The following is a 20,829-nucleotide window of genomic DNA, read 5'->3' as shown; positions in this document are numbered from 1 at the left end:
ATATGAAGTTACAACCAGAGCTAGTTAGCTTAGCTCAGCATTAGGACTGGAAATGGCGACTTTGAGTCTTGACTATTTTTCTGCCAACCTCCAGAGATATAACATGTAAATTAATGAGCTTTAGAGATGCTGGTAGTCTGATTTTATCACAAAGCCAGGCTAGCACTTTCCCTCTGTTTTCAGTCTTTATGCTAAGCTAAGCTAATTGGCTTCTTGCCGTACCTTCATTTTATCCGACAGACATGAGAGAAGTGTTCTCGTTAAGCTCTTGGCAAGAAGGTGAATAAACGTTCATTAAATAAATTAATGCTGGTTTGAGATTAAATTATAAAACTGCCTTTTCTCTCCGGCTCGTCAAGCTTTGGGAAGCTGTACAATCTTAAAGTCGCGATCATAAATCAGAAACACTAACACACCGAGTCACCTGCAGAACTTCAGCTCAGGTGACGACGATTTCTCAGATTTTTTTGTCATCATTCAGAAAGAAACTTAGGGCCTCATTTATAAATGTTACGCTTTATTTATTCTGTTGCATAATTACGAATATAAATAAGAACATTTATAATCAGAAGAATCATAAAATTGTTTTTTTGATTAGTCAGTTTTCGCCTAAAAGAATAATTTCGGACATAAAGCAAAACATTTTGTAAGTGAGGCCTCTGACATTCAGCAAACTAAATATGTTTACATCTCATATCAGTTATATACACGATGGATGTTTGGATGTTGCTTCTCTGAGCGGTGACAGTCTGTTATGATGGCCTCCCATTGGTGCTCCAACGGGAGGGGTGGGGCTTGTGGTTCCAGGTGAGGCGGTGGGCATGCGTCGGGTTGTTTATGGTCTGTCTGATGGAAGAAACAAAGGTTTAATGAGATTGTGACACACATTTTTCCCTCAAATTTATGGTTTTAGATTCATATTTTCATTCATCAGTTAAATGCACAATATGTCATTTCTGCCACTAGGGGGCTCTCTATTAAATCAAAGATCCAGACCTTCTGGAGGAATAAACACCTGAAGTCACATCAGATTCTGCTCTAATCTGGAGACGTTTACTGACGGGAGGAGAGCTCAGAGATTACTGCTTTAACTTCTGGGATTCATCTTCACTCCTGTTTATCAACCCGACAGCAGCAGTGATCCACAGAGATCCCCGCAATTCATAACTTTATCACGTAACTTTTCATGAGCGACAGACGGATGCAAGCCTTTTTAAAATACTATATTTAAAAGAATAGTGAGGCTTTTCTTCACGATCTACCGACTGTACTCACAGGGTTAAACTTGCAGTTGTGGTTTCAGTTGTGGGCGTAGACTCCTCCGAGCCTGATGGAGCTGGTGATGGGGGAGGACAGTGGATGATGGCCTGGCCGGATGGGCTTCGCTGTGGCACAAAGAAGCAAATTCAGTAACATAGATTTCATTTGACCTCTGTCCAACAATCTGTCCGTCAGCTCACCGATCTGTGCGGAGAACCCCCTCCTGGCCATGTTCTTGGCCCGGACTGCCTCCTTGATGCGGTCCACCTCCTGCTGGTAGCGCTTGCGGTCCCTCATGGCGTTCTCCTTCGCCTCCTTCAGGGCGTTCTCAAGCGCTTTAACTCGCTCGGCCGTGGCACGCAGGCGCTTCTCCAGCTTTGGCAGCTCACAGCGAAGATCTGCATTGTCCCGAACCAGCTGAGAGCACAGGGGGAAAGTGACAGAGAATATTTATTTATACTTTTAAGGTGATTGTACTTCCATTTTTTACCACTTCATACTTCTATACCACAGCATTTTTATGACTTTACCTGCTTGTGGACCTTGGTGAGCTGCTCCAAGTTGTTCTCCAGGAAGGAGATCTTCTGTTTCTGGGCCACGTTGCCAAGTCCCTCCTCACAGTCCAGCTCAGCACTCTGAAAAACCCAGACCACAGGTTCAACGTCACACCAGTGTTGTCAGAAAACTGATTCACATGAACACAACCAGGGGAAGGTGATGTACCTTCTTGACCCGCGTGGTGAGGTCCTGAACAAAGAGTTTGCGCAGGTTGTGAAGCGTCTGCAGCTCTTTGGCCTGAGAGAACAGAGAGAAAGTGATTATCATGAGAAGTTTTTCAAACTTTTGAGGTTCTAGGTTCAATACTCAGGCTGCTTTTGAACAAGTTGTGAGAAATCCTTTACCAATATCCCTGACAAAATAGCACAAGTAGATAAGGTGCTTCTTTGAAGTTTTGAGTTTGAAAGATTTTCGGAAATTTTCGGAAATTTTCGGAAATCTTCGGAAGTTTTCAGAAATTTTGGAAATTCTTCTTTTTCCTTTGGTTTCACTTCACAAAAAAAAAAAATTGTCTGACTTAAAAAAAAAATATTTTTCCCCCTCAGAGATTCTTAGGAAAATTTTCTTTTTTAATCGTTTTTTGCACATGAAAAAACATTTCCACTCAAAAAAAAAAAGAAAATCTACCCCCAAAAATGTATTTTTGGCCCCAGATTTACTTTTGAGGTCCTAGGTTCAATACTCAGGCTTCTATTGAACAACAAGTTGCGAGAAATCCTTTGCCAATATCCCTGACAAAATAGTGCAAGTTGATAAGGTGCTTCATTGAGGTTTTGAGTTTGTGAGTTCGATCCCGGGATGTTTCCTTGAATTTTGCAAATGAAAATCTCTCACACCCACAAGCTCTTGTAGTTGCTGGGCTCATCACAAATTCTGAGGATGGAAGTTGGTTCCATCCTCAGGTGACTTTAAGAATTTAAGTCCAACAAGAGGCCAAAAAAAGTTTCAAGAAACATTAAAGAAGTTTTCTTGATCAAATAGCTCAGGATGTTAGAAGTCTACCCTGGAGATCATAAGGACGTCTGTTTGATCCTTGCTCATGTCTTTGAATTTTAAAGTTGTTTGCTCAAAAGAAAAAGTGAAAAACTCTAAGAAACAGAAGTGAAGTACCTCAGGTGAAATAGCTCAGTCTGTTAGAAGACTTCTCAGAAGTTCTGACAATTGTGAGTTCAATCCTCAACTTAGTTTAAGAAATCCAACACAAGAAGGAAGGATAGGAAGGAAGTGTTGCTGATCAAACTTCTGATGCAGTAGCTCATGTGTTAAGGGGGCTCAGTGAATTTTGAAGGCTGGGGTACCAAAAGAAGAAGTGAAAACCTCTGAGAACCAAGTGCTGCCAGGCTGATCTGGTAGCTCAGGTGGTAAGAGACTTGGTTCAAGTTTCAGATGTTGTGAGTTTGGTTCCTATGAGGTTCAGTGGTTTTTGAAGTGCAACACCCAAATTGAAGACTTAAAAAGCACTCAGAGAGGAAGTTGTACAACGAAGGGCACTCGGTGGTGTGGTGGGTTTGTTACACGACTATAAGACACCAGTGATGTAGTACCCTGGTTTCAAATCCTGCCTGTTGTCAGTACCTGAAGCATCAGATATAATCTTTTAAGGATTTCACAGCTATAATACTAAGGCAAGAGAGAAGTAGTTGTATTAATACAGTTATCATTGTTGGAGCTTGTATCTGAAGGCATCTAAGAATTCAGGTTCCTTGTGTTTCTTTAATTCCTGTCTCATAGGAGTGAGGTTAATCACATTAGTCGTGATTTGAGGCACTGACAACAATGCAGAAGTATGTTCCCGAACAGGGACTTGAACCCACGTCTTCAGATTTCCTGCCAGCAGCTTATTTTGCCGAGCTACTCCTGAAGTAGTTCTGGACCATGCTGTTGTATTTCACGCTACAGAGGAGTAGATGTGAAAATTGAATCTCAGTGTTAGTTTTTAAAACTTTTTTAAAAACGCTAGACTTCACTAATATGAGTTCATCTCACTGAGTTATATTGAGGCTCCCCTTGAGAACCACTGAACTTTTGTAGGTCATAGTGTTTATATCTCAGTCATTTGAAGAATGAAGACAAAGTAGTGAGCATTGCTAGTTTAATATTTCATTATTATACTATTTATTCACTATTTAGATGCACAAACACAGCACAAAAATGGAAGTAATTCAACCAAAATACAACTCCTTTTTGTCTTTTTCATTGAAAGACAGTGTATGCCTGAAAATAAATGAAAATATTTAAAGGTTTTTAAAAACAAAAACAAAAATGAAGCTGCATTACGACATTCAAATGTATGAAAATGTTTGTAGCATGTGCTCTATTTTGGGTTACCTCCAGGCATAATGGCCGTCTGTCAAACAGGAAGTGGAAGACTCCAATTTAATTTATACTCAGGGGAACCCAGACTGTACCAAGTAGGGTAGAGTACAGAGGGGGGTATGTGGTATCCTAAAACAGCATTTTTTCATTTTTCAGGGGGTAGAAGTCCATTTTCTCTCAGATTCAGCTTCAAACAGTTTCAGCTACCTACATGAGTCAGAGACACTCACCACAGTCTCTTCCAGGCCCTTCAGGTCCTCTCTGGCCTGCTCCCTCTGTTCATTCAGCTCTCTGGGCAGAAAACAGTGAACCAGAGATTTAACTCAAACATTTAGAGAACACATACAGTAGTTGTTTAAAACCTACATGAGTTTCTGCAGCTTGGCATCCTTCTCCTGCTCTTCAGCCTTCAGTTTGTCGTAGTCCGACATCAGTCTCTCCTGCTCCAACAAGAGACCCTGGTTCAGACTGGGAGAGGACGAGAAGAAGGAATAATAAGCCAAGAGTCTTTTTTCACTCAATTTCACACATAGTAAAAGACAAAGTTCTTCTAATTTTTTCCACCTCGGAAATTGTTCAGAATTTTCAGAGATTCTTTGGAAATTCTTTGAAAATCTTCGGGAATTTTTGGCAATTTTCGGGAATTTTTGGCAATTTTCGGAAATCTTTGGAAAACTTCGGACATTTTCAGAAATCTTCGGAATTCTCAGAAATTCTTCTTTTTCTTTTCCTTTTTTGATTGTTTTTTCCACATGAAAAAACATTTTCCCTCAATTTAAAAAAATAGATCTGCCCCCAAAAATTTCTTTTCGTCCCCAGATTTGTGAATAAAAAAAACCTTCCTCCTGAAATTTGGTTTCACTTCACTTTAAGACTTTAAAATATGTCAAGAGTGTTTTTTCACTCAATTTCACACATTAGTTAAAAAAAAGTTCTTCTCATTTTTTCCACCTTGGAAATTCGTTGGAAATCTTCGGCAATCTTCGGACATTTTCGGACATTTTCGGCAATCTTCGGACATTTTCGAAAATCTTCGGAATTCTCGGAAATTTTTTTTTTTTCTTTGTTTCACTTCACAAAAAAACAAAAAAAACTTATCTGAATTAAAAAAAATTTCTTACATATTTTCCCCCTTGGAAATTCTTTCAGAATTTTTGGAAATTTTTAGAAAATTCTTTACAATTTTTGGAAATTTTTAGAAAATTCTTTACAATTTTTGGAAATTTTCTTTTTAAATTGGATTTTGCACATTAAGGAAACATTTCCCCTCAATTTTTTACAAATAAAAAAAACCCTTCTTCCTGAAATTTGGTTTCACTTCACTTCAAGACTTCAATATATGAGCCAAGAGTGTTTTTTTTTCACTCAATTTCACATACTAAAAGTTCATCTCATTTTTCCCCCCTTAGAAATTGTTCAGAATTTTCAGAGATTCTTCGGAAATTCTTTGAAAATCTTCGGGAATTTTCAGCAATCTTCGGACATCTTCAGAAAAATTAGAACATTTTCGGAAATCTTCAGAATTCTCGGAAATATTTCTTTTTCCTTTGGTTTCACTTCACAAAAAAAAAAAATCATCTGAATAAAAAAATCTTCATATTTTCCCCCCTCGGAAGTTCTTCAGAATTTTCGGAAATTCTTCAAAAATTCTTTGGAATTTTTGGAAATCTTTTTTGATCGTTCTTTCCACATGAAAAAACATTTTCCCTCATTTTTTTTTAAAAAAAAATCTGCCCCCCAAAATGTCTTTTCGTCCCCAGATTTGTGAATGAAAAAAACCTTCCTCCTGAAATTTGGTTTCACTTCACTTCAAGACTTCAAAATATAAGTCAAGAGTGTTTTTTCACTCAATTTCACACATTAGTTAAAACAAAAAGTTCTTTTAATTTTAGAGATTCTTCGGAAATTCGTTGGAAATTTTCGACAATCTTCGGAAAACTTCGGGAATTTTCGGGAAAATTCGGGAATTTTCGGAAAATTTCGGGAATTTTCGGAAAACTTCGGGAATATTCGGCAATCTTCGGCAATCTTTGGGAAATTTTCAGAAATTATTATTTTTCCTTTGGTTTCTATTCACAAAAAACAAAAACATTTGTCTGAATTAAAAAAAAAATCTTTCTAAATTTTCTTTTTGATTCTGATTCTACAAATGAAAAAAAACATTTCCCCTCAATTTAAAAAAAAATCTGCCCCAAAAAAATCACATTCCCCCATTTTTGTTTTGCGAAAAAAATAAATGAACAAAAATCTCTTGACAAATATTTTTTTCCACTCGATTTCACACATATCTACCCGAATTTTTTTCTCACAAAATTTTATTTTTGACTTGGTTTTTACAAATGAAAAAAAACATTCCTCCTGAATTAAAAAAAAAATAAATGAAAAATCTCTTGACAAAACTTTTTTTTCACCCGATTTCACACACATTTTCAATTTGACTCGGTTCCACAATTTAGATCAGATTTAGAAAATGGATCACCAGAAAAAAACAAACCTTTGGTCCAGACAGACAGAGCTCTGTTCGTCCTTCTCCTTCTATTAGTTCGTTTAAAAGTGAATTGGCCTTTAAAGTCAAAGCAATGCTTGAACACTCGTCTCACATTTAAATGGAGCTTCTTAACCTACTGAACTAATTCTCATCGGTGCTAAAAGTCCGTCCCCAGCTCATCTTGAAGCTTTGAAAACCTGGGATTGGAAACTGACTTTGAGCCCACAAGTTAATGACTTTCATGCAGCAGCTTTATTCATCGAGCCACTGAGCTTCACTTCACACACTCATGTCCCTCAACAGTCTCTTTGAAAATGTACTTGAGTGGAAATCAGGCTCAAGTTAAACCTTGAACTGTGTGTTAAATGAAATCCTCTGTAATGAATGGAGGACTTGTGAAACTGAAGATGGATGACACTGGATTTAACATTTTCAAATATTATTGAGTTAAATTTTAAGTGTTTTTCTCGAGCTGTTGGTTAAACCATGACCTGCTGTGCTTGTACGTCACACAGTGTGTCTGTGTGTGTGTGTCTGTGTGTGTCCTCACTCTGTGAGCTCGTCCTGCATCCTCTGTTTGTCCTCGATCTCATCTCGGAGGCGGCTGAGCTGCTTCTGATGAGCCTCCCTGTGGTTCTCCAGCTGCTCCTCCAGTGTTTTCTGGAGGAAACAGAGGCGAAGAAGCACATTAGAAACGCATGATTGTTCAACATCATTTCCCTGTTGCAGTTTCCAGCAGCGAACAGACGGCGGTGATGTTCAGGTCCACGTCTCCTCACCTTGATGTCATCATCTCCATCCAGTCTGCTGATGTCCTCCTTCTCTTTCTCCTCTCCAGACACCTCGTGTCTCTTCTCTGAAAACCAACAAAGAAGACATTTGACATATCAGGTGTTTCACTGACTTTACCGCGACATCTTTCAACTAACAGGAAGGTTATTTGTTTTTAAAGAGTTTGCGGAGATTAGAGTTCGTCTTGCCGTGTACCGACCCTGAGCCTGCAGTTTGGCGAGCTCCTCGGTCAGAGCGTCCTGACTCTCCTCCAGCTGCCTCTTCTTCTGCTCCATGTTCTGCATGTAGTCAGTCAGAGACTTGATCTTGGCCTGGTGCTGCACACAGAGGAGAAAACACAAACACCATTGATGGTTACCCCAAATATAGCAAGAGAAAATTTCATGAGGTTATTCATCCAGAGTAACTTTGAGTTAGTGCATCAGAAGGAAAAGAAGTAATAGGGAAGTCTGTAGCCTCTTTCTTAGTTTGCTCCAGTCAATGGCAAACTATTTCATAAATAATTGAACATTTCTGCTACAAAGGCGACCTAATTTTGATGCAAGACACTTTGCAATTGAGTAACAGTGATTGGAAGTGTGTACTGTCTAAATACTGTATGAGAAAACGGTCAGAATATCAAGAATATTAAGAAGTTATATGTAAAATTTAACTTCTCTGATGCTTCCATCGGACTTTAACGAGCTCCTTTGTGGGGTCAAATGTTGTTAAAATGTATTTAAAATTCCAGTCATGACCCCAGAGTAATTAATTATGGGAATATGTGTATAAACACATCTTTAATTTTGATGTAAAAGAGCAACAATGCCAAAAATGGCTTCTTGGATTTGATTGTTTGAGAATAAAATGACAAACATAAGTGGAGTACCTCAAAATGTAAACACAAAGTATGTTTTTTGATGCCACCTTAAGGGGAATTATGACATTTAAGGGGAACAACGAAGATTAAACTTCATCATGTTCAAACTTTGTGAGTAAAAATGTCAACGCTGCTCAAACACGACAGATTTAAGACTCGCAGATGTCCCTGTTTACCTGTGAGATGAGCAGCTGACAGGACGCCAGCTCCTTCTCATTGGCCTGGATCTTGCGGTGGGCGTCGGCCTGAGCGCTCTCCAGCTGCTTGCTGCGGTTCACCAGAGACTTCACCTCCGACTTCATCTTACTGATGTAGAGACGAGCCAGAGTGAACTCCTCCTCCACCGCCGAGCCGTTCCCCTTCGTCTCTGAGGACTGAAGGAAGAGGAGGAGGTTTAGGGTATGAGCGTGAAAGATGATGTGAAAGCTCGTGTGTGTTCGTACTCACTGCGGCGCTCTTGACATCGCTCGTGCCGATGATGGCGCCGATGTCGCTGAGGTCACGCAGCAGCAGGTTGAGGACCTCGGCGGCTCTCTTCCTCTGCAGGCCGTTCAGCTCCTGCAGCTGACCCAGCTCCCTCTGCACCGCCGACAGCAACGCCTACAAGTACAACCACCATAATGTAACATGTTGGGTGATGGGAAATGTAGTCCTTGTTCCATTAGGTAAATTTGAAACATTTGATTTTGTGCAGTCGACTCACCGCCTTGTGCTGCAGCTCCTCGGTCAGCTGCATGTTGGTGTGGTCTCTCTCCTCCACCTCCTGGCTCTTCTGGTCGTAGTTGACGGCCAGCTCCTCCAGCGCCTGCAGCACCTCCTTCACCTCCTCCTTGGCCAGCTCGTTCTCAATCTGCAGCCGGCACAGCTCCTCCTGGATCTTCTCGTAGTCGCGCCGCGTCGACGCCAGCAGCTACGGTGTAGGTAAAAATGTAAATACTCTCAGAGACACATTTTAATATCAAATAATTTCATGGTGTGGGAGACGAACCTCTTCCTGGTCCAGCATCTGCTCCTTGAGCTTCTCAGACATCTGACTGTGTAGGTTGATCTCATCATCCTGCAGAAATATTAGTAATAGTATTGGTTATTATAAGTAATGTCAAGTAACGATAAGAAAATGCAAAAAAAATATTATTATTTTAGATTTTTTAAGCAGATATATCAAGATTATTTGTAGTGAAATCACATTAATTAATCTTTTTTTTTTCTAATTTAAATTAATTTGGCTTTTTTCGGGATCTCTGTATCACTTTAACTTCTTTTTAGTATCTTTACACAGGTTTTTCAGAAGCTATCGGAGGAGCGACGTTGCCAAAATCCCCAAAATGTCGGCATTTATTTAACTGTAATAAATTAATAAGCAAATTAAAACAGAAATATCCATTTATTTCATGGGTTATAATTCAATTCATGCCTATATATTTTAAAATTAATCTTCTTATTCTTTCCCAAAAATTAATACATTCATCAAAATGTGTCATAAATTGATAAACAATTGAAAACTGAAATATACATTTTTATAAACATTTTAAAATGAATGAATGCCTAAATATCTGGACTTAAATAATTTTAAATAAATTCAAAATAGAGCGATACTACAAAAATAAAGTGCAGTTTAGATTGGCCTTACAATGAAGGAGGCGTGGACTCAGTCTCACCTTCTCGTCCAGCTGTTTGTACAGGTTGGTGATGTCCTCCTCGTATCTGCTCCGCTCGTCGCCGGTGACGGAGACGCCTCCTCCGGCCGGCAGCAGGTTGTCGATGACGGGAGTGTTGTCGCACGGCTCGATGCTCTTCTGATCTTTGGCGCTCAGCTGCTCCTCCTCAGGAACATCTTCACCTGTAACAACAACAACTCACCTGTTACTCATCCAAACATTTAATAAACACACAGCGGTCTGTTGTACTTTATTTTATTGTTTGTTATACATATACATATATATATATATATATATATATATATATATATATATATATATATATATATATATATATATATATCTATGTATATATATATATATTGTTTTTTATGTTTTTATTATATTTTTGGTGAATCTAATGATTTATTAATGTCTTCATTGAGACATTTGTTTATTTTTGATTTTGCCAGTTTCGGTCCTCTGTAGTTTACTGCACCAAACATCCCGTTACAGCAGTGTGATATCATCTTTAGCTGTGTGTTGTTGCGTGTGTGCACAGCCTGTCAGCAGCCGTGTGACTTCAGTAGATAAAAAGAATTGATCCTGTAATATTTATTGACTTTTTAATTGAGGTGAGACGAAAGCCAGCAGGGAACGAGGAGACGTGGAGAGACTGAAGAGGTGAAGAGCTGCTCCATTTAAATGGCTCGGCACGGAGCCAGCGGCTGACTCATGTCAGAAACACTGCATCAGCATAGTGTGTGTGTGTGTGTGTGTGTGTGTGTGTGTGTGTGTGTGTGTGTGCGTGCGTGTGTGTGTGTGTGTGTGTGTGTAGGCTTCACAGGCTGCAGCTGAGCTGATTTGTTGCTAAGGAGGGGGAGTGTTATCGACATCCGCAAGGGAATTAAAAGATTAAAAAAACAAAGACCAGAGAGGGAGAGGGATCGAGGGAGAGAGACATTAAAAGAAAGAGGAGAGAGAGAGAGAGAGAGAGAGAGGTGGGGTTTAAGTGGTTACCATGCAACAGAGATGGAAAAAAGGGCGAGGATGCTGAGGAGGAGAGACCGCAGTCTCCTAAGAGAGGAAGATAGTGTGGAGTAGAGACACAACAACACACATTGTAACGACCTCGATAGTGTGTTTGAATACAATCTAAGCATATGTAAATATTGTTGTGTGATTCATCTACATTACATGATGTTAAATGTATAATTAGGTTGTAATTAACCGCGTATCCGAAGGATGATAATGAGGACTTCTCGGACGAACAGCTGCAGGATCACGACTCGTTTATTTAATCTTGGAGTTTAAACGATCCGTCATGATGTTCAGCTGGTTTGAGACGTAGAAAGTTCCTTTTTAATCGTGCCCCAGTCAAGATAGCACAATATACAGTAGTCATGGATTTTGTGCCATTTTAATAAACATGTTACGGAGGTTGTGGCTGAGTTGCATTGTGGGTAATGTAGGCAGCAGGTTTTGAAAAGGAAGACGAATGTGTGGAATAAAAAGATCGTATGATTATCACTGTCCAAAAGTGTTATAGGAGTACCACGCTGGACCAGTGGACTGCTTTTAAAACCTGGGGCCTACATTACCCACAATGCATCTCAGCCACTGAGTGACCCCAAAAGCTTCACAGGGGGTCGCCTGTCCTTCTTGATTTTAAGGTGTTTAAAAAAAACTTTAAAAAAGCTAAACTGTCGGCTTACACTCAAGAATTTCATTTATTCCCATATTATATTATTTTTAAAGGTTAGATTATCAAGATATAGATTAAAAACATAAATTTAAAAATAATCTCACAGGACAAGTCTACATTGCTGTTGAAGAGTCTCGTCCTGCGTGAGAAAAGTACGCAGTTTAAACAACCAAAGAGCTAAAAAAACAGTCGCCAAGCGTCAGAAAAATACAGAAATTGTCAAAAAAGAAGCTTAAAAGAAAAAAATACATCATACAAACAAAGAATTGTATAAAAACTTTGTCAGTGTATCTTTGTATCTCACCGTTCCTCCAGCGGTTGAGTTCAGCCTCCAGCCTCTGGATGATGTTCTTCAGACTCTTGTTCTTCTCCTTCTCCTTCTCGTACTTCTTCTTCCACTCCTCGGCCGTCAGCTCCAGGTTCACCGACACCGTGTTCTTGATGGTCTTGGCTCTAAAACAGACGTTAAAAAGATATTTTACACATTTTACTTTTATATTTCATGAAACGTATTAGTAGGATGCATTAAAACACCCTCTAGCTTTTCACAAGTCCTTTCTGGTAAACTCCCACGTCATTCTGTCGTGTTCGCTCGGCTGTCGTAATCCCATTTTGGATTGAAACTCTTCATTTCCTCTCAGTTTCTCCTCAGCAGAGGGCAGATGGCTGCACAGTAATTGTCATCAGTCATCCCCCGGATCACTGATGCTACTTTGTGGTTTGTTACATAAGCACTTTGAACTCGGACACTGTTTTCCCCGAGACTTGGTGGAGACTTTTTACAGCTGTTCTTTGTTTGGACGCGCTACAAACACAAAACACTGGTCGCACAAAATGTCGTTAATAACAACAAACAGGAAACGAGAATATTGTGGATTATTCTGAGTTTTAGAAGACAAAAAACATGATAGCAGCTTGTGCTTGGACTGCTGTGCCAGAGCAAAATCAAACCAAGGTGTGGAGGGGTTTCATCAGAAGGATCTATAAATAGACACAAACACAGACACACCGCAGGAAACTCAAAGCCATCTGGTTGCTAGTTTACAGCACTGACGTCAGCCAAAGTCTAAATGAATGACTCATTATTGTACAGTACAAAATGTAAGGATTGGTTAGTGACGATGAGTTAAACCTTCAACTCTGACAGTCGTATCGTCTGTTACATTAATTATCTGAGCATTTCACAACTCTATAGAGTAACAAATGTCCCATATATATAAAAACTAACAACACAGCATCTGACAATCTTGTTTTTTGCACCTCGAGTAGTTTTAACTGTTCATCTTGCTGCAGTGACGTAGACGTTTACTCCAGGGTGTTACGTGACATCATTCTCGGGTGTGCTTACAAGAAATCATCATCATCAGACCAGAGAGGACAGTGAAACACCTCCGCCTGGTGTTCAGTCAAGTGTCCAATCAAGCGTCATTATATAGCTTATACAGGAAATACATATAAAACAAATACAACTCCAATGTTCTTCAAAACCTGATCGGCACAACAAGCTGCAGAAAGATTTCTGCTTTATTATTCTGGTATTTGAGTAACTGCTTTTTTTGAAAATATAGTTTCTTGCAGCCCAAAATATTGGCTTTTATTTTCTACCGAACAAGTTCTGGTACCTCTGTCCGAACATGAGCGTGGACTTGGTCTCGGCCTCATTGTAGACGGACGGCGAGCAGCAGATGATGATGGTGGTGCGGCAGTTTCCACCCAGAGAGTCCTGCAGGATCCGGGTCATCTTACTGTCTCTGTACGGCACGTGGGTTTTCTGACGAGTAAACATGTCGCTGTCACACCTTTCATTTACATCCTTCAGATACATGGAGACAGACGAGACGAGGAGTGACTTACTGTTCCCTCAGCGAGAGCCGAGATGACGTTTCCCAGCGCCGACAGAGATTTGTTGATGTTCTTCGCCTCGTCCAACACGGCGCCCTCTGCTCCCGTCTTACTGACCTGTTCAACCAGACAGCGTGCAGATTTCACATCAACATTATGATTCATTAACAGCTAAAACCTTTCACTGATTATTAACCGACCTTCTCGCTGCCAGCCAGGTCGACCAGGTAGAGCTTCCCCGACAGTTTCTTCTCCGTCTCGATGTTTTCCTGCTTGATGTTGATGAGGAAGATGCTGTGGCTGCGAGAGCTGTGCTCGTTCATGTCTGGAAGATGATAAAAAAAAAACAAATTTCAGCAATTAGATATAAAAGATAAGTTAAAAGTGGGAGAAAGAAATAAATACAGGTACATACTGGTCACTGCTACATGTCGATTGGATTTGCCCTCATCGATGACGTCCATCACCTCCTCTGGACTGGACACAAAACGTTCAGTACAACCCTGACAGAGAGACAAAGAGTCACTCCATCAATCATTCATGGGACTCAGGACCATGATCACGTGGTACGGAGCACAAACTGAACATACAGAAATAACAAAATAATCGCACACGGCTTAAATACCAACCTTCACATATGGCACTCTGTTTTTGTCTTCATGCACGGCCAGGTTCGTCTTCGACACTTTAAACAGAACGAAGATCAACAAAGTCAAACACAGATTCTTAAAAACTGACTTTATTCACATCAATTTAACTTAATTTGTTATAAACTTGAGATAAATAGTCTTTCTTACCGTCCAGCAGGTCTCTGATCTTGTCCAGGTAGATTTCAAAATAGGAAACCTGCAGAGAAACTCCAAACTTTTAACGTCTACTCACTTTTTCTTTGTCTACTTCTTTATCAAACATAATTATGTTAAGACACGCAGGATTAATCGTTCTGACCTTGATGTGAAACTCGAGGTTCTCGTCCATGGAGTAGATGTGGTCAAAGATGTCGTGGGCGATGCGAGGGATGATCCCCATCAGCTGGTGGTCGTGCAGTTTCCCCTGAACACACCAACATACCGACGTTTTAATGCTTGTTCACGTTTTTAGGAAACTTTGAGGAAACTTGAAGAGTTTTAAGAGGAACATCGGGGTTCAGAGGTGGAATTAAAACTTAATGTAAAGACAGTGACTCAGAGGTTTTTCTCATCACAGATCAGATCAGAGAATTAAAAAGAGGTTTAAGCTGCTGTCTTGGTGGATTAATCTGCCACTGAAGTAAAGATGCCTGATGCTGATCTCATTTGAGGACTGTCTCTGCCAGGAACTCTACTTATTTTACTTAAAATCGACTGGAAAAACAGTGAATTCGTACGTGAGTGTTTGCAGGAAGTGAACCTTCCTGGTACAAGAAGCTCTCTGCTATCAGGCGTTTGATTCCTCAAAGCTCAGCCATCGTATATTCTGGACTGGATTTACTGTTGGCAGTAAGTCTGTTACACAATGCCTGCTGTGCTGTAATCCTCTGATGGAGACGAGAGCTCAGAATAAAGGTCACTGGCTTTACACAATGGCTTTGACTCCAGCGTTTATCGATTGACTCTGTACTGTAACTGTTATCTATCAGAGGTTCACTCACCTCCATGGTGTGTGTCTTCCCGGAGGACGTCTGTCCGTAGGCGAAGATGGTCCCGTTGTAACCGCCCAGCACATCTGGAACGACACGGAAACACGTTTGATGCAAGAGAATCAAGTCCAGGTCGATTCATGAGACATCTAATCAAGTCAAAGTCAAGTTTTGAGTCTTCAAATCAAGTTTTAAGTCCTTGAAGCAAGTCCAAGTCAAGTCTAAATTCATGGAATGAAGTCCAAGTTGGATCTGAAGTCATCAAATCAGGTCCTTGTCAAGTCTCAAGCTCTCAAATCAGGTATAAAGTCCTTAAATCACATCCCAAGTCGATTCTCAAGTCCTTGAATTGAGTCAAAGACAAGTTTAATGTCATCAGATTAAGTCCAAGGCAAGTCTCAAGTCCTCAAGTCAAGTCCAATTCAAGTCTCAAGTCTGAATGTCAAGTCTAGGTCATGTCTGAAGACCTTAAATCAAGTCAATTTTCATATCCTCAAATCCATGACTCAGGTCCAAGTCAAGTGCCAAGTCATTGAATCAAATCATAGTCAAATCTGAAGTCCTTGAATTAGGTCAAAGTCAAGTCTCAAGTTTCAATGCAGACACCTGATTATCAAATATTTAGGTCATTCATTAGCTGTACAAAATACTGATGCAAAGAAGATAGTTGAGGATTAAAAGATAGAAGGAGGATTAAGTCTTAAATCTGATATACAATAGATTACAGTTACATAAAGACAGAGTTTCATAACGTTCCCTCCAGCAGATTTAAACCTTCGTACCTTTAACGATCTGTTTGGCACACTGGTCGTACACTTGGTCCTGCGACGTGTTGGGAGGCAGCACACGGTCGAACACGTAGGGTTTACTCTGTTACAGACCAACACAGAGACATTAGTAACAGCAGGACAATGAAAGCTCGGCAGGACATTTCATCTTCACTTTTCTTCAACTGATTTTATTTGGCAAAAAACTGGATTTGTTTTCAGGAAACACAAGAAAACAGCACGACAACATAATAACACAACTCCACATCTTCCCAAAGCAGACGGGGGGCAAACGGGGCAAAACTACAGCTGAATGAAATTATTATATTTTGTCAAAGTTTTGACTTGTGCATCGAGTCTCAAGTCCTTGAAGGAAATCCAAGTCAAGTCTCAAATCAGGGTCTGAAGTCCTTGAATTAAGTCAAAGTCAAGTCTCAAGTACTCTAATAAAGTCCAAGACAAGTCAAGACCTTGGATCAAGTCCTAGTACAGTCTCAAGTCTTTGAATCAAGTCCAAGTCACATCTCAACTCATCGAATCATGTCTCAAGTCACTGAATCAAGTTTCAAGACCTCTAGTGAAGTCAAAGTCGTGCTAAGACGAATGAAGTACAAGTCAAGTCTCAAATCATGGAATCTCAAGTCCTTGAATCAAGTCAAAGTCAAGTTTCAAGTCCTCTAATAAAGTCCAAGTCAAGTATCAATCATCAGAGCAAGTCCTGGTCAAGTCTCGAGTCTTTGAATCAAGTCCAAGACACGTCTCAAGTCATTGAATCAAGTTTCAAGACCTCGAATCAAGTCTGAGTCAAGTCTTCAGTCCTCTCATTATGTTTTTTTCTGAAGTTTTGAGTCGTGAAAAACATTTGACAGAAGACAAAATAAGATTTGAGGACTGATTAAAATGCACAATCTTTTAAGTGTACGCTGGAAATATCTCAGCACTGTTGTTTGGTTATTTCAAGACATTTATCCGGCAAAAGTAAACATTTTTGGAAAGAGTTTCTCGTCCTTCTTATTAAAAACAGTTCTATGAATGTTTATCAGGAGAAACACAATAAAACGAGCAGGATTATCTGCCAGAATGATCTAAAAATATCCTAAATAGTCTAGAAAAGAAAGAAAGACACCTGGAAACAGTTAAAAGACAGCAGATCTATTATTAAATCCTCATGTTACTTCAAAACGCTGTATGTATGTTCGGCAGCAGCTGAAACTGTACAAGCAGCATTTCCACAGAACTGAGCCTGTCGAAGAAATTGATCACGTCAGGCACGTGATGCTTGTTTCTATCACTTTGGTGTTTTAAAATTAGACGTCCTGAGCTCTGGATGCTCCAGTAGCTTCCAGGATCTTTCGGTCCGATCATCCATCACTCCTGCCGCCCTCGTCCAAATCCTGACTCGGTCTCTCGGGGGGGTAAAAGCCTCGTCGCTCTGAAAAGCAGCGCTCAGCACTTGGAGGCAGCAACAGCAGCACTCTCGCTCCCTCTGAACCCCGAGATGAAGCAGAGAAACCACTGACACGAACAGTATCACCGCGTTCGACCTCGGTAATGTGTTTCTGCAGCGTGATTGATGGCGAGAGGCCGTGACGAGCGGTTTCTGGTCCTGGGCGATAATGCAGCTGGAGGACGCGACGACTCCGAACTGTTTTAAATTTGACTGATCAGATAAATCAGGCCGACAGATTTAGGTGGATTTTTTTTATTTCTATGCCGTGATTTTCCTTTTCTTGTTTTTTTTTTAGATGTAACTATAATGCTGTGTTCAAGGACAGGTGGGAAAATACAACATCTAGGGCTTCTCAGGAGCAGTTTTTGTAAGAAAACAAAGATTTCTATTTAAGCGGAGGTTAATAAATTGTTTTTCAGACTGGCTCCTCCTGGAGAAACTGAATGCAATGAGACTTTTTTGGAGCTGCGTGTCATAAAATCACTATTTTCAATAAATTATCTCAACTTTCTGGCACAAAGTCTCTTGTATCTCAGTGACTCACACTGTGGATAAACGCAGTATTGATCTCCCTGAATCAGCACTTTTATAACGGTGAGTCAGAGCGAGTTCACCCTTCGACCTCTGATATCTAAATTATTATTACTTACTAAAGTTGGATTTTAACATTGTGTTTGTATCTTTTTTTCACAAAATGTTTACATGCATCACAGCTCAGCCTGGTTCTGATTGGTCCATAAAGAGTCCCTAAAATCTGTCGTCCATTTTAGGTCTGTTGTTTCCACCAGTGTTGTAAAAAGTATCCAAGAGTTTTACTTCAGTAGAAGTAAAGACATCGTGTTACAACAGTATTTTGGTAAAAGTGAAAGTCACCCGTATGAATAGTGCTCGAGTAAAAGTCTGAAAGTATCTGATATTAAAGGTACTTTAGTATCAAAAGTACACGTACAAGTAAAAACACATATAACATGTATGCAGCATGTAATCTGCAAAGTAACTAGTAACTAAAGTGTAGATGAGTAAAAAGTACAATATTTGCCTCCAACATGTAGCAGAGTGGAAGAAAAAATGGAAATACTCGAGATAAGTACAAGTACCTCACCCTTGTACTTGAGTAAATGTACTTTAGTTACATTCTATCAGTGGTTTTTTACCACCATGGCGTTTGTTTGTAGTTAATAAACATAAGAAATAAAGTATCTGATTGGATCTTCAGGATGTTTAAACGCTGGTTGAGTCGTGTTGGTGTGACTCAACAGTCCTAACAGCAGGTTCACAGCAGCCTCGGCCTCGTTTCTGCTCATCATCTCCAACATTTCCTCCATGTTTTAAGGCAAAGTATCGCATTTAAAATGTCGTTAATGGCTGAATTAGTAGATTTGGAGGATTTATTTACCTTTTAGATCAACTGCACTTTTAGAAAGTACACAGAAAAATATTAAAAACAATAAAAAGTCAGAGATAATTGATACAAATCCGCTCATTTTACCTTTTAGCTGTATCATAGCGGCCATTTCTTCTTTTTATTTATATTTCTAAGCTATTTTAAATGGCCTAACACGCTCATGAAGATATCTAAGCAGAGATTTGCGTTCTGTTTACAAATGTACACGTCTTAAACTTCATTTACACCGACTGCCTGGAGTTTTACTTCTGATCAGAGCGTCTTTTTAGGATTTCAGACACATTTAGCTGCAGACTCAAACTTCCTGCAGACTCACAGATGATCCGTAGGTAACGTAATGATGTCACATCGTCTCTTCTGACTCTCTGTCCTACATTTTTCTATTTATTTGTTTGAATCTCTCCTGCAGAGAGACGCCTGGTGGAGCCTGAGCACAGTGATTATGGGATGTATGTATATAATATCCATCCACAGTCTGCAGGACTACAGGCTCACTGCGCACTTGGCATCTCCAGCCTGCCTGCAGAGCTCCAGGTGACTTTCTTCCTCCAGATTCACCGCAGTGTTTGTGTTGTCAGCTGCACACAGACACGTAAACAACATGAATATCACCACCACCACAACAACAACAACAACAACAGTGACAGACCCACCGCGATCACCACCGTGTCGTCCTCTTTGAATTTGGGGATGTATTTGTCTCCTCGGGTGATCTCGGCCTCGTTCAGCGGCCTGAAGCGACACATCACCCTCACCCCGCACTCCGACGCATCCATCATGTCTGCGGGCTGCAGTTCACGCAAATACACAAATAAACAAATAAACAAACGACAGGATGCGGACGTGGAGGGAGTCTCTTTGAGGCAGGGTGGTGCCCGGAGGGAGGGTTTGGCAGGGCCTTGATGGTTGTCACCAAAAAAAACGCACCCTCAGATCATCACCGGAGACCTGAAGGAGAAAAAATCACGCGTCCTGCGAAGTTTTCACCGCAGCGCACCGCGTCCTTCACCCGAGCCGAGCGTCTCCGGGCTTCCTGCGCTGCGCCATGGCCAAACCGGATCAACCCGCAGCGCTGCGTCCCGGAGTCGGTGCGCACGGGCCTCCCCTCCTCTGCGGCGGCGACACCTGCGGTCTCTGCGGGGAGAAGGTGCGGAGGTGCGGGTTGGGTGTCGGTGCGTGCTACCAGCGCGGGCTGCCCGGTGTGCGGAGGGAGAGCCCGGAGATGAGCCGCAGAGACAACCGCATCGTCCTCACTGGCGAATACAGGCGGCGCGCTCCCGTGCACGATGCCGCGGCGCGCTCCCGTGCCCTGCATCAGTACCACCACCACCATCACTGTGTCGCTCGCGTGCACGCGCGCAAAACACCTGCATTAATTTCTTATGAATCCCTCAGAGATGCTTTTTTTCCAATCAGCTTATTGATCACGTATCGATGCACGACACTTTATCGGCTTCTCGCTCTGACGTCACTCCATTTTTCTGATTTTTTGCGCATTCAGATGTTCAATAGCCTAAAATAAATAAACATTATGATGTATTATTATGGATCAAGTTACTCTTGTCTGTCCTAAAATGACCCTATACTTCACCAGATAATATTATAGCTAGGCTAACGTTGTATATTAGCTGAAATGGACCATTTTAGCATAACAAGTAAGCTAACGTTACTCCTACTCTGGTTTTTTAGCTGTATTTTGAAGCTAGCATGACTTTTACTTCATCAAGTGTAACATAATTAGCTGATTTAACAGTAATACTAGCGAGTTTATAGCTAATAAGCCTTATTTATTTGATCTACGTTCTCCTATATTGTGATATATGCTAACGCTATATTTATAGCTGACAAAGAATAAAAATAATCTTTTAAAGCTTAAAAAAATTGCTAAAATGGCTGAATAAGTTTATTTGGATGATATATTTTCCTTTTATAACAATTCTACTTACATAAATGAAAGAAAATGAGACTTAAAACACAAAAAGAACGAGTAATTAATGAAAATTTGCCCACATTACCCATTAGTTGGATTACGGCGGCGGCCATTTTGTCAAAATGGCGTCCTCCTACATTTAATGTGCGAGCTAATGTTAGCAACAAGTAAACTTTTGTTTTTTGTGAGAAAATTCAGATAA

At 40.4% G+C, this 20,829-nt stretch overlaps 1 protein-coding gene across 1 annotated transcript; it reads right to left on the bottom strand.

Moving 5' to 3' along the window:
• Positions 1 to 1,299: 1,299 nt before the first annotated feature.
• LOC140992156 (kinesin heavy chain-like) lies at positions 1,300 to 19,476 on the bottom strand. The gene is made up of 25 exons (XM_073462425.1): positions 19,351 to 19,476; positions 15,858 to 15,945; positions 15,088 to 15,161; positions 14,406 to 14,510; positions 14,255 to 14,303; positions 14,087 to 14,142; positions 13,873 to 13,960; positions 13,658 to 13,782; positions 13,470 to 13,574; positions 13,238 to 13,386; positions 11,920 to 12,068; positions 9,932 to 10,113; positions 9,262 to 9,330; positions 8,977 to 9,183; positions 8,721 to 8,873; positions 8,450 to 8,647; positions 7,614 to 7,731; positions 7,402 to 7,478; positions 7,173 to 7,288; positions 4,501 to 4,602; positions 4,365 to 4,425; positions 1,984 to 2,055; positions 1,791 to 1,895; positions 1,461 to 1,677; positions 1,300 to 1,385 (listed from the first exon to the last, which is right to left on the bottom strand). Exons 1-25 carry the CDS (start codon positions 19,474 to 19,476, stop codon positions 1,300 to 1,302), a joined length of 2,877 nt encoding a protein of 958 aa, XP_073318526.1.
• Positions 19,477 to 20,829: the final 1,353 nt, after the last annotated feature.

This window comes from Pagrus major, chromosome 24 (assembly GCF_040436345.1).
Source record: "Pagrus major chromosome 24, Pma_NU_1.0".
Lineage (NCBI taxonomy): Eukaryota > Metazoa > Chordata > Actinopteri > Spariformes > Sparidae > Pagrus > Pagrus major.
Note: the sequence above shows the minus strand (reverse complement) of the source record. Positions and strands in the feature narration are given on the sequence as shown.

Bases quoted from the DNA above. Each gene is read 5' to 3' on its own strand.
- LOC140992156 (XM_073462425.1), bottom strand. From the start codon at position 19,476: ATGATGGATGCGTCGGAGTGCGGGGTGAGGGTGATGTGTCGCTTCAGG. The intron at 13,575-13,657 runs GTCGGTTAATAA...CTGGTTGAACAG, and splicing joins ACCTGGCTGGCAGCGAGAAG to GTCAGTAAGACGGGAGCAGA. The intron at 7,289-7,401 runs GTGAGGAGACGT...CGCCTCTGTTTC, and splicing joins ATGGAGATGATGACATCAAG to CTCCAGAAAACACTGGAGGA.